This window comes from Diceros bicornis, chromosome 8 (genome assembly GCF_020826845.1).
Source record: "Diceros bicornis minor isolate mBicDic1 chromosome 8, mDicBic1.mat.cur, whole genome shotgun sequence".
Lineage (NCBI taxonomy): Eukaryota > Metazoa > Chordata > Mammalia > Perissodactyla > Rhinocerotidae > Diceros > Diceros bicornis.
The window spans coordinates 5,236,971-5,249,727 of NC_080747.1; the positions used below are offsets into that span (position 1 = coordinate 5,236,971).

Below are 12,757 nucleotides of genomic sequence, written 5' to 3' on the forward strand. Positions count from 1 at the left end.
GACCTGGGCCCTAGAGTGAGGGCCCTGGAGGTGGAGGGGCAGAGAGGGCGCAGCCTGGCCTGGAGATCGTGCTCTCCAGTTGGACGTGCTGAGGGAACGGACAGGGTGGCCAGCACGGGGAGAGGGAGCCACCGCTCTGGCTGCTCTAGAAGACGCCAGGCAGAGGCCTGGCCATTGGGTTCCCAGGCAGTACACCCCAAACCACAGACCCCTGCTCCCAGGGGCGGCACAGACGGGCTCCAGAAAACACTCTTGCCCCACCGGGCTGCACCATTGTGACCCCACCCTCCTCCAGGGGGACCGGAGATCCTGAGGTTGTCATCTCTCGTGCATTCCCTCACTGAACTCACAGCTCCTCTCCTGCATCTGTTTTATGGATGTGCCACCTGAGCCTCAGAGGTTAAACATTTTGCCAAGGTCGTCATCCAGTGATCTAGGTCTCACTGGGAAAGTTTCCACCAGGCTTACTCCTCCACTCGCTGTGTGACCTCGGGCAAGCCAAGTACTCTTTCTGAGAGCCAGATTTCCTCCTTAAAATGGAGATAGAATCCCTACTGCATGCCCCAGATTGAGAGTTCCATATGGAGCGGGAGGTTATCAGGGAGGGCTTCCTGATGGTGGCACTCCCCAAACTGAGCGTTGAGTTTTTCAGGGCATGCCCAAAGGGAGAAGCTCAGAGAGGCACAGACGAGGGGTGTGGGCACTGGGGTGAGGACGGGGCATCCCCAGGCTGGAGAGAAATCTGACAGGCTTCCCCGGGGCAGATGGCATTTGAGGTTTGGCTTCAAGGTAGACGGGGATGGCCAGGAAACTGGAGATGGGGGTGGAACGCTAAAAGGCAGAGAGCAAGTACCACCAGCCGGCACTGCTCAGGGAAAACACTGCTGCGAGGGCCCCTCCTCTTGCTCCCCCCTCCAAGGGGCGGGTGCCCAGGCAGCTGCCTAGGGGCCGGCCCCACAGGGGAGCTGGGAGTCACCAGTGCAGCCCCTGCCTGCTGGCCACTGGGATGGGACTGCTGTGCTGGCTGCCTCTGCTCGGGCAACTGGTGCTGCTGTGGCCCCCGGGGGCCCAGGCTGCAGACTCCATCAGGGTCTTCGTGGTGCCCCACAGCCACATGGATGTGGGCTGGATCTACACGGTCCAGGTAGGTGCCTGAGGCCTCCCGGGCCACTTCCCCCTTCCTTCCCTTCCAGACATCTTACTCACTGGCTCCTTCATGGTCTGTTTTCCCCACTAGAACGTTAGCCCACGGGGCGGAGGCTTCATTCATTTTCTTTACTGACATATTCTCACTGTGCCTGACACACGGAGTCGGCGCCCCAGGAATGTTTGTTGAATGAATGAATGATCGCAGAGAGAAAAAGAGGAAAAGCCTCTGATTTCCTTAGGTTTCTGGGGTAGGGGCCTGGATATTATTACCCAGGGCTCCTTCAGCTCTGTTTGGAATGAGGAAGGAAATAGATAAATAAATGAGCAAAGATCCTCTGTGATTATGGATATAACAACTTTACAAAAGACATGAACACGTGAGCGGCTGGTTTAATGAGCGAGAGGCAGGAAGAGGATTTGATGCTGAGTGTTAAGTCCGGTCCTGGGGTGCATTGGGCAGCCTCTGGAGGTGATTTTCACCTGCAAATGGAGATGGCTTAAGGGTGGGGGAAGTATGCTTGCTAGCCCCAGTTTTCAGAAGGGGAAACTGAGGCCCAGAGAGGGTCATTGTCTTGCCCAAGGTCACTCAGGAATAACTCACTTGTGCTGACCCCCTGCCCAGTGCTCTTTGCATTCCTTTAAGGAGCATCTCTGAGCACCACTGGGCGCCAGCCTGGAGACCCAGATGGGAAGCAGCTATGAATGCACTCATCCCTGGGAGCCCCCAGCCTGGGGGAGGCAGGCAGGTGGACCCACAGGGACAGCCCAAGGGAGCGGCTCTTCTCAGCTTCAGCTCTCAGCACCTGCTTCCCTTTCATTTCAGCCCAAGCAGGCCCCTTGGTGTCCCTGGACCTCACCCCCTCTCACCCCTGGGCTTGACTGCTGTTCCCCCATTGGACCCTCAGGGCCAGCTTGCACCCCTCTGGGAAGCTGTCCTGACCCCCAGGCTGGGCTGGCGCTTCGCTCTGCCCACAGAGAGTGTCATGGTCTGTTTCCTCGTCTCTGTTTCCTGGAGAGCACGTTCTCATCAGAGGTGGGCGAGCCACGCTGTTCTCTCAGTCCCGGCCCACACCGTGTGTCTGGTACAGAGTGGGTGCCGGGGGTCGTTTGCTGGGAGAGCAATGGGGAAGGCAGAGGAGGAGCCGTGTGCAGACGCCCTGCGGGAGGCGGGGGCCCAGGGGCGCTTTGTCACCCTGGATTTCACTCCCCGGTCCTTGGGGCCGGTGTGATGGTGTGCCCCCTCCTCAGGAAAGCATGGTGGCATACGCCGCCAACGTCTACACCTCGGTGGTGGAGGAGCTGGCCCGCAAGGAGCAGCGCCGCTTCATCGCCGTGGAGCAGGAGTTTTTCCGGCTGTGGTGGGACGGCATCGCCTCAGAGAAGCAGAAACACCAGGTAAGGCTGCCTGTGGGGTGGCCCTCGAGGGGCAGCGAGGGAGGGGCGGCGGGTGTCCCAGTGGAGACTGGGCAGGAGGCCCATGGGGCGTTCTCGCAGCGGCCATGGCTGCGCTGCGTGAACCACGAGGCCCACCCCGCACTGGGCTGTTCACAGCGCTGGTGTAGAGCAGGCGTGTGGTCCGCTCCATGCCCAAGACCATGTTTGCTTTTAATCCTGGCTTTTCGGTCATTTGTGAAAAATTGCAGCTCTGGCAACCCCACTGTGCACTCAGCTGGCGCTGAGTGGGGTCACCTCTGACTCCGGGCACTCCCGTGCTGGCCCTGGGCCCTGACACCCTCTTCCCTCATTTACGTATCAGTGTGGCCCCCGTGGGCACCCTGGCGACCCTGCTGAGGGTGCAGCCGTCTCTGTGGTTCAGAGGTGGACAGCAGATTGGCTTCGCACATGGCAGAGGGTCAGACAGGCCCTGTGCAGAGGCAGCCTGGGACCCAGTCGTGCCTCCACCACCTCCCAGTGTGACCACAGGTGGAGACTGGCATCTGTGAGCTGCAGGTTCCACATCTGTGACTTAGTCTCCTCCCCAGCATTCACCTCCCTTCAGAACAGTCACTGAACGTGAAGTTCAGAGAGGCCGAGGGGCCAGCCTGGTGGCGCACCGGTTATGTTCATGCGCTCCACTTCGGCGACCCAGGGTTCGAAGGTTCGCATCCCGGGCGCACACTGACGCACCGCTTGTCAAGCCATGCTGTGGAGGCGTCCCATATAAAGTAGAGGAAGACGGCCACGGATGTTAGCCCAGGACCAGTCTTCCTCAGCAAAAAGAGGAGGATTGGCAGATGTTAGCTCAGGGCTAATCTTCCTCACAAAAAAAAAAAACAAAAAAAGAGAGAGAGAGGCCAAGAGACTTGCTCAAAAGCTAAGCAAAGCTAAGAAGGTGAAGCGGGGAGTCCACCAGACCCCCCGAGGGGACGTCTTGAACCCGCAGCCTGTGGAGTCGTGAGGAGGAGCCTCACAGCCAGTGGCACCTCCACATGCCTGGCGCTGGGCTAGTACTCATTACACGTTACTTCACTGAATCCTCCCAACAGCCTGGATGGCAGGGATAGTTACCCCACTTGACGGAGATGCTCCATGTTCAGAGAGGGCAGGCGACTGGCCTATGGTCACACAGCTTACACTCAACCTGTGGGATTCTGAGCCGGACATGTCCGACTTGGAGCAAGCCTTTCCAGGGTGTCCAGTGGGCAGTCCATACTTCTTTACATGGACACCCCCAAACTGCATTGTCTGTCTCCTACCCCATGGAGAGAGGCATGGCCTGGCAAAGACCTGGGCAGGCCATGAACTGGCACAGCCTGCCGGAAGCAGGGATTTTTGTCTGTTTTGTTCATTGCTGAGTCTCCCTTGCCCGGACAGTGCCCGGCATGCAGAAGGTGCCCATTTAAAGCTATGTACAGGGGCTGGCCCTGCGGTGTAGCGGTTAGGTGCATGTGCTCTGCTGCTGGCGGCCCAGGTTCAGATCCCTGGCTTGCACCGATACACCACTTGTCAGGCCATGCTGTGGCGGTGTCCCATATAAAGTAGAGGAAGATGGGCACGGCTGTCAGCCCAGGGCCAGTCTTCCTCATTTTGCATAAATAAATAAATAAATAAAGCTGTGCACAGTAGGTCCCCACTCAATATCTGCCGAGTGAATGAAGTGAAATACTACACCTTCAGAGAGAAAATCGAAAATGCAGTCTCTACACGGCACGGGGGCCTCACTGCCACCTTCTCTGTCCACTGTTTAGGTTTCCATCCTTCCATTCACTCATTTATTTTAAAAATATTTATCAGCCAATCATGAGACAAACCCAAATTGAAGGCCATTCTACAAAATAACTAGCCTATAATCTTTGAAATTATCAACCCATTGAGGGGAAAAAAAAGACTAAGGAATTTCCGAATGAAAGGCTAATAGAGAGCAATGACAACTAAAAGCAAAGCGTGGTCTTAGATTGAATCTTGCACCAGAAAGAGGACATTAGTGAAACAATTGGCAAAATGTGAGTAAAGTCTGTAGATCAGGTAGTAGTGTTGAATTAATGTTAAGTTTCATGATTTTGATCATTATACTATGGTTATAACTATCCTGTTCTTACAAAACACGTACTGAAGTATTGGGGTAAAAGGGTTGCCATTGCTGATTTATTCTTTCAAATGGTTTAGAAAAACACACACCATGTATATAATGAGATTGGGAGTGTTAGGCAAATAGGTAAAAGGGTTAACAATGAATGAATCTGGGGAAAGGATATACAGGGGCTCTTTCTACAATTCTTGCATGTTTTCTGTAAGTTTGAAATTATTTCAGAAGTCAAAATTAGAAGCATATGTATATATTGATCAAGTAGCAGCCGCGGGCCAGGTGCTGTTCTAGGTGGTGGTACATGGTGCTGACCAGGACAGACAGACAGTGCCCTGCTTTTTCAGAAGCAATGAGGGCGCGGAGTCTGATGGAAGGCACCATGAGACACTGTAGGCATGTCCTCTGCAGACCACACCAAGCTTGGAGGTTGTAACCCAGCTTTTTTCCCTCTGCCCAAGGTCCGCCAGCTCCTGGCTGAAAGACGCCTGGAGTTTGTCATTGGAGGCCAGGTCATGCATGATGAGGCTGTGACCCACTTTGACGACCAGATCCTACAGCTCACAGGTTTGGTCACCCTTACCCATACCCAGTCCTGGGGTCTCCAGTCAAGCTGGGACTGGATGTCTGAACCCCAGTTCTGGGCTCCATCTTCCTGTCTTAGTGGGAGACTGTGACCAGTGAAAATAGTCATTGGCTAGTGTCATCTTCATGTCTGTGTCATTGAGTGCAGGGTGAAGAGTGTGAATGCTAGACAAGATGGCCTGGCTGTATCCTGGCTCTGCTAATTCCCAACCCTTTGACCCTGGGAAAGGGATGGAACCTCACCGTGCCTCAATTTCCTCATCTATAAAATGAATTTGATGGCAATACCTAATTCCAAGGGTTGTTGTGAGGATAAAATAGAATAATACAAATAAAACATTTTGAGTACAGTATGCAGTTCCTTGAAAATGAACAGTAAAGGTTAGATGCCATCACTACCATTACCACCACCACCACCACCACCACTATCACCATCACCACCACACCACCAGCACTACTCTACCACCACTGCCACCGCCATCACCGCCACCGCCATCACCGCCACCACCACCATCACCATCACCACCACCACCACCATCACCATCATCACCACCACCATCACCACCACCACCATCACCACTATCACCACCATCACTATCATCACCACACCACCAGCACTACCTCCACCACCACCACCACCATCACCACCACCACCGCTGCCACCACCACCACCATCACTACCATCACCATCACCACCACCACCACCATCACCACCACCATCACTACACCACCATCACCACTGCCACCACTGCCACCATCACCACCATCACTACCATCACCATCACCACCACCATCACCACCACCATCACCACACCACCATCACCACTGCCACCACCGCCACCGCCACCACAGCCACCACCACCACTATCGCCATCACCACCACCACCACCACCATCATCACCACCACCACCATCACCACTAACTCTACCATCATCAACATCTCCACAACACCATCAGCATCCACAGTTGTAGTGGGGCACTTTCCTCAGCATTTACCAAATGCTTACCATAAGAATTGCCTCACCCAGTCCTAATGGCAGGCTGCTGAGGGGGTATCATGATTCTCAGTCTCATTTTGCACATGAGACACTGAGACCAAAAGAGGACAAACAGAGGATGAGCCAGGATTGAATCCAGGCCTGTGATGGAAGCTCTAAGCCCACGGTCACTCCGCAACAGCGTGGACCCCAGTTGCCCCACATGTAAAACAGGGTAGAATTGGATGTTATCTAAGGCTCTTTTTAGCACTATCTCTCCTTCTCCCTCTTTATCTGGGGTCTTTTCCATATCTCAGTTTCTCACCGCCTTATTTCTAGACTTCGCCATCTCCATCTAGAAGGAGGTGTTGCGGACAGAACCTCAGACCCTCACCTCCCTTTCTTTTGTTCAAGATGACTTCCACACACAGAGCTCCTATCATGTGCCAGGAGCTTGCCCTGTGCCCCTTGCACATGCTCACACCCTCGGAGGGGGCCTATTACCCCCTGCAGCTGTGAAGGCAGCGAGGCTCAGACAGTGAGCCTCCCCACCCACAGCCACCAGCCGAGCCCACAGGCCGGTACTGGAACCTGGTTCCTGACTCCAAAGCCTGCACTCTTTCCATTTCCCCAGCTAAAATTTGAGCTAGGCATTTCAGTTTTGATGCTATAGCAAGATAAATGGGAATGTGACGGTAATCTCTTTTAGCTACTTTTTTATAAAACTCCCCAGTCTTCTTAATGCGAATCAGGGCCTCACTTCCTGGCCTCCCTCACCAGTCTCACCCCTTCTGCCTCCTGATGCCCTTTACCTGCTCCCACAACAATGTCTCCTGTACCTTTGGTCGTGATGTTTTCTCTTGTTTCCACCCGAACAGCTCAGCTCAGACTCAGCTCAGGAGTCTCATCTGCCAGGAAACCTCCTCTGGGTCCCCACAGTTCCTTGTCACCTCCCTTTTCACCTTGAAACTATAGCTGGCCTCTGACAGCAACCTGGGTCTGATTCATTTCTGGGTCCCCAGGGCTCAAGCACAGGGTCTGGTCAGACAAGTGTTGGTGGGTGTGGCAGGGCAGAGGTGGGCTCTGAGCTGCCCTGCCCTGGGGGTGCCCACAGTGGGGCAGCCCTCGCCTCTGGTCTCAGCTCACAGTGCCCACCGCCTGGAACGCCTGAGTGCTGACCCTGCAGGCCAGACCTAGAGCCTGGCAACCTGCGGCCCCAGCAAATGTGGGGTTGCATCACTTTGGGAAAGGAAGGCCCCCGGGCCCCTGTAGAGTGGTTTCTCCAGACTGGATTCCATGAGGCTCCATTTCCAAAACCACCCAAGCGCCCAGGGCCCTCCAGGGATGGATACTTGATTTCCTTTGACAACAATACCATGGTCTGGGTACAAGATGCACACTTATTTCTTTCAGTCCGCAGGGCAGCCCTGGAGATGGGTAGTCTGACAAATTCCTATTCGTAGAGGAGGAATTTGAGGCTCAAATGCTGCTGAAACTTACTCAAGTCACACCTCCAGCTAAGCGAGGGCTTGCAGATCTGACCCGAGCCCGGCAGGGACAGTGAGGTGACTTGTTAGCTAAGCCCCTCCCCCTGTGGCTGACCCAAACCCTTTCTCTCTGTTCTCCACTGGTTGCCTCAGAACAGCCAGGGAGCAGGTGGTAGTGTTAACAGCTCCATTTTACAGATGAGGACACGGGGGCACAGAGAGCTGCCGGGACTTGCGTGCAGTGAACTGCAGAGCTGAGCTCAAACCCCGGTCTGTGGGGCCTGCTCTGTCTCTAACTTGTGCCCCAGGGAGGGGGAGGGAGTGTGTGAGGTGGGGGAGGGGTGTGCATCAGACTCTCTGGTTTCTTTTCAAACCACACATCCCAGCTGTGCAGAGAACTGGCTGTGAGCAGTGTCCCCAGGGGTCCAGTGTTTCGCAGATTTAGGGGGTGAGGCGTGCTGGACCACCCCGCCCTGCTCCTGGGGCCCTGGCCCTCCACCTCACCTTTGTTGAGCCTCTGCTGCGAGTCAGGCCCTGGACGGGAAGGATGAAGCAGGCAGGCCACGTGGTCTCTGGGCTCAGGTCAAAATGACCTCCCAGTGGAATTTAGGATGGGTGGGATTAGGGTCCTGGGGTGTCTAGGCCGGTGACCTTGTCCTGGGGGTAGCCGGGGTTCTGAGGCAGCTCTTCAACAAAGACCCCTCCGGCTGCCCGCCAGAGCCCCGGGGCCGTCAGCCTCCAGTGAGCTCACTCTTCTCACCTTCCCTCCCCATCTCCTGCTCTTGGCATCACACAACACCCACCTTCATTTTAGACATGACATCTCTATGAGGAGAAAAGCATTTGTTCCCAACACCTCAGGGATTAGGAGAAGCTGGGTGTGCGCAGCAGCCCCTGCGACGGGATTTCTCATCCCCCTCCCATTCCCAGAAGTGACAGCTCCCCAGCTGGGAATCTCAGCAGAGGCCTGGCAGAGCGCCGGGTACCCGAGAGTCATCTCCCGCTACACCTGTCCTGAGTGGGAGAGAGCCCAGCTCAGACCTCAGAGGCCCAGGGCTCCACTGCAGGAGTGGAGAGGAGTAAGAGGTCCTGGTGGGGGCAAAGGAGACATCTGGACTGTGCTGGGCGGCCACTCTGGTCCTGGGTTATTCAAGCCCAAGCTCTTGGCCGTGTCCCCACCCCTCCACGCTGATCCCTGTACTCCCTCTGTCTCCTGCGTTGTTGCCTCTGGTCGATCTCCCTCCTCTCTGACTCCCGTCCAGCAGTACTAAAACTGGCTCAACACTATCTTCAAAAGGAGGAAAGCAAGTCGTTCCTCCTGAGGCTGCAGCCACGTTTCTATCACTCCTCATTCTCTCCTTCACTCTCGGCTCCTGCACCCTGGCCCCCGCCCTCCACACACTGGCCAGGTAGGTCTTGACCTGGTCGTCATACTGGTTAGGATACTGGTCCAGCTACTTTAACTGAGACTGAATGACAGTGGCTTAAACCAGAGGGAAGGTTTACTTCTCTCGTGGGGAAGAGTCTCCAGTTGCAGGCTGTCCTGGGCAATCAGCGGCTCTGCTCCACAGAGTCATCCAGGGATCCAGGTTGCCTGTGTCTCCTTGCTCTGCCATCCCCTAGGGAGTCCTGGCCCTTGTTGCATGGCCGGAGCTGGCTGACCCCACTGAAATGTCATCCCTGCAGGGAAGTGGTATAGGGAGTGGCAGCAAGAAGGCAGGCAGCTTCCTTTGAAGGGTGACCCAGAACTTGCCCTCATCACCTCTGCTCATGTGACCAGAACTTAGTCACATGGCCTCCCTTAACTTCAGGGGAGGCTGGGAATGTAGTCTTCATTTCTGTTCATATCCCATTGGCCAGAACTTAATCACATGGTCTCACCCAGCTGCACAGGATGCTGGGGAATGTAGTCTATTATTTTGCTCAAAGCCCATTGGCTGGAATGGTGTCATGTGACCTCCACTCACCACAATGGAGGCTGGGGAATGTAGTCTCAAGCTAGGAGCCTATGTACAGTGCTAAAACTAAGAGGGAGTGTGTGGTTCTGTTACTATAGGGAAGAAGTGGAGAATGTATCTTGGCGGCCACTTAGCAGATTGGCAGTTTCATTCATTAATCACCTCTTCGTTTAGATCTCAGGAAAGCTCTCTGCTGGAGGGCCAGAAAACTTGAATAACAGTGACTTGAGTCTTAAGGACACTTGCTGTTTACTTAACAAGATGAGTAATGGTTTGGGGACTGAATTGGCAGCTCTTGATGTTTCTGTGATTCTCAAGTCCTTCCCCTCTTGGTTACAAGATGGCTGCCACAGCTCCAGGCATTGTGTTGCCATACATCCACATTTAAGGCAGGAAAGAGGGATAAAGAGGACATTCTTCCTGATTCTCTCTTTTTAAGTGGGAAATCTTCCCCTGAAACCCAAGCAGCCTTAACCCACACATCTTTTTGGCTATAACCATAGTCCTTGCTTACCTCGAGCTTCTAGACAGGCTAAGAAAGCAAACATCTTGCAGAAGGGAGTGAGCTTGCCATGACTGATTTAGACCAATGATAATTCATCACTTGGTCTGGGCATGGTGCCCTCTGAACAAAATGAGGACTCTGTGAGTGGAGAAGGGGCTACTGAGTTGGCAGCCATCAGGCCTGCCCTCCTCGGGCTGCCCTGTCTGGTGAGAGCGTGTGCCCTCCACAGCCTACCTGCCCTCTTTCAGTGTGACACTATTGATCTGTCAAAACTGACTTTAGTGGAGCCATCTTACAGTGTAGTCAGAGTGCCCTTTCCAGAGAAACTGCCTTGCTGTCCTGAACCCTGGACAGGCCAAACCTCTGGACGGGGCCAGAACGGCAATTGTTTACAAGCGGTTGTCTGAGAGTCAGCAGGAGGACGGACATCCTGGTCACAGAGACCGAGGCTGGTGGGCTTTCTGAAGACGGAACCAATAGTCACCAATGTTTAGCCGAGATTAGCTCTGTGCCTCTAACTCCAGTTAACATTCTCTGTGATACAACCTCCCTTTTTTGCCTTTAAAAGTCCCTGACTTTTACTGTCTAGCAGGACACTATTTGGATTTCTACCTGAATCTGTGCTCCCCAAATTGCAATTCTTTGATCCCAAATAAATGGTTTGCCTCTTAAACTGGTTTCTGTTTTTGTAGGCTGACAGACCATTCCCTCCTCCATCCCAGACCCTGCAGGCCCCCGGCTCTTCCCCCTCCCCTCCGGCTGCTCCTTCTTGGTCTCCTCTGCTTCCCGCACCCACTCTGCCTGCTCCCGCTGGTGTTCTGGAGGGCTCGGGGCCCCACTCCAAGTCCACGCTGCCTGGCTGGTCCTCGCTCACCTCCGCTGTGCGTCAGACCCAAGTCTTCCTCAGGCCCACCCACACCTCCCAGCGGTCACCACTCTTCCTGGGTTATCTTTGCTTATGGATCTGATCATAGCTCTGTTCCAGAACCCCGGGCATCGTCTGAGCTGCAGCCAGTGTCCCCATGCTTGGGGAGTTCATCAGGGAAAGGCAGTTTGACTCCAGACAAGTTCCTCGAGCTCTCTGAGTCTGAGTTCTCTCTCCTTAAAGTGCAGACTGTAGCCCCAACTCTCAGGGTGTTCAGAAGACAGTATTTGGGAAAGGGCTTGGAGAACATTGACCAATGGCTTGTATGAGCCTGGATTTTCTTCCTCCCTGCAGGCCCCCAGTGATGTCTGGCTCATCGTGGTGGCTCTTAAATCATGAGTAAAATGAACGGTTGGACGATTCTGGGCTAGAGCCCTTTGAATTAGTTATCTACGGCAGCAAGACCCTGCCTGGGTAGAAGGCTCTCTGGTCCCTGGAAGGGCAGGGGGGGTCCTGTGTGAGCGAGGATGGGAGGGCCCCACCCTGCCGTCACCAGCGAGGCGGTGCTCTCTTTGCAGAAGGACACGGGTTTCTCTATGAAACCTTTGGGATCCGGCCGCAGTTCTCCTGGCAGGTTGACCCATTTGGTGCGTCTGCCGCGACCCCCACCCTATTTGCCCTGGCGGGCTTCGATGCCCATGTCATCTCCCGGATCGACTATGACCTGAAGAGAACCATGCAGAACATGCAGGTGAGTGCCCCACCACGTCCGCTGCCCCAACCTGCCACCACGTCCTTCCCTCTGTGTTCAGGGCCTCTGTACTCTGGAGCACTGGGGAACTCGTGGTGGCTGTGCAGGCCAGTGGACTGTCCCGGCCCCATCCCCTGCTCTTGCTGTTCCCTCCAGCACGAGGGTCCTCTCCTCCTGCGTGTCCGGCCCCTTGCTGAGCTGCAGGCCCAGCTTGGGTGCCTCCTGCGGGTATCTGTTGAGTCCCTTTCCCCCTTTGCCTGGGCTGGGGCTGGGGCGGGGCCTTCTTTGGGTCTTCCAAGGGGACTGGAGCAGAACTGCGCTCAGCCATGCGTGGCTGACGCACTAGAGGAAATGGCTGGGGTGTTCAGGTTAGCTGGGACAAGGTAACTCTCCAGGTGTGCGGGCAGTAATTATGGAATTAAACAGTAACAATAAACAACCAATAAACAATAAACAACAATAAACAACCACGGTAGACGCTGCCTTTCCCACATACGAAGTGCCAGGCCTGGTGTGACGCTCTTTCTTCACAGCTGTCCTATAAGGTGGGCTGTCCTTTCCTGGGCTGCCATAACAAAGTACCCCAAACTTGGGGGCTTTGAACAGCAGAAATGTCTTGTCTCACAGTTCTGGAGGCCCGAAGTCTGAGATCAATGAGTCGATAGGGCCGTGCTCCTTCTGAAGGCATCAGAGAAGGGTCTGCTCAGGGCCTCTTTCCGCTCGTGTTCCTCTCCGGCGCACCTTGGGGTGTATGTGGCCACCTTGTCCTGTGTCTTCACACCGTCTTCTTCTGGGTGTGGCTGTGTCCAAATTTCCCTTTTATAAGGATGCCAGTCATTTGGATCAAGGCCCACCATAATGACCTCATTTTAACTCAGTTACCTCTGTAAAGACTTTTTCCAAATAAGGTCACATTCTGAGCTCCTGGGGAAGGACTTTGATGTATCTTTTTGGGGG

At 54.6% G+C, this 12,757-nt stretch overlaps 1 protein-coding gene across 1 annotated transcript in view; it reads left to right on the forward strand.

Annotated features, from left to right (window-relative positions):
• The first annotated feature begins 1,006 nt into the window (after positions 1–1,006).
• MAN2B2 (mannosidase alpha class 2B member 2) overlaps positions 1,007–12,757 on the forward strand; it is a 43,293-nt gene continuing 31,542 nt past the window's right edge. Inside the window, exons 1-4 of the mRNA XM_058547629.1 lie at positions 1,007–1,144; positions 2,398–2,544; positions 5,134–5,239; positions 11,628–11,800. Of these exons, the coding sequence (XP_058403612.1) occupies positions 1,007–1,144; positions 2,398–2,544; positions 5,134–5,239; positions 11,628–11,800 (564 nt within the window). The remainder of the gene's footprint in view (positions 1,145–2,397; positions 2,545–5,133; positions 5,240–11,627; positions 11,801–12,757) is intronic.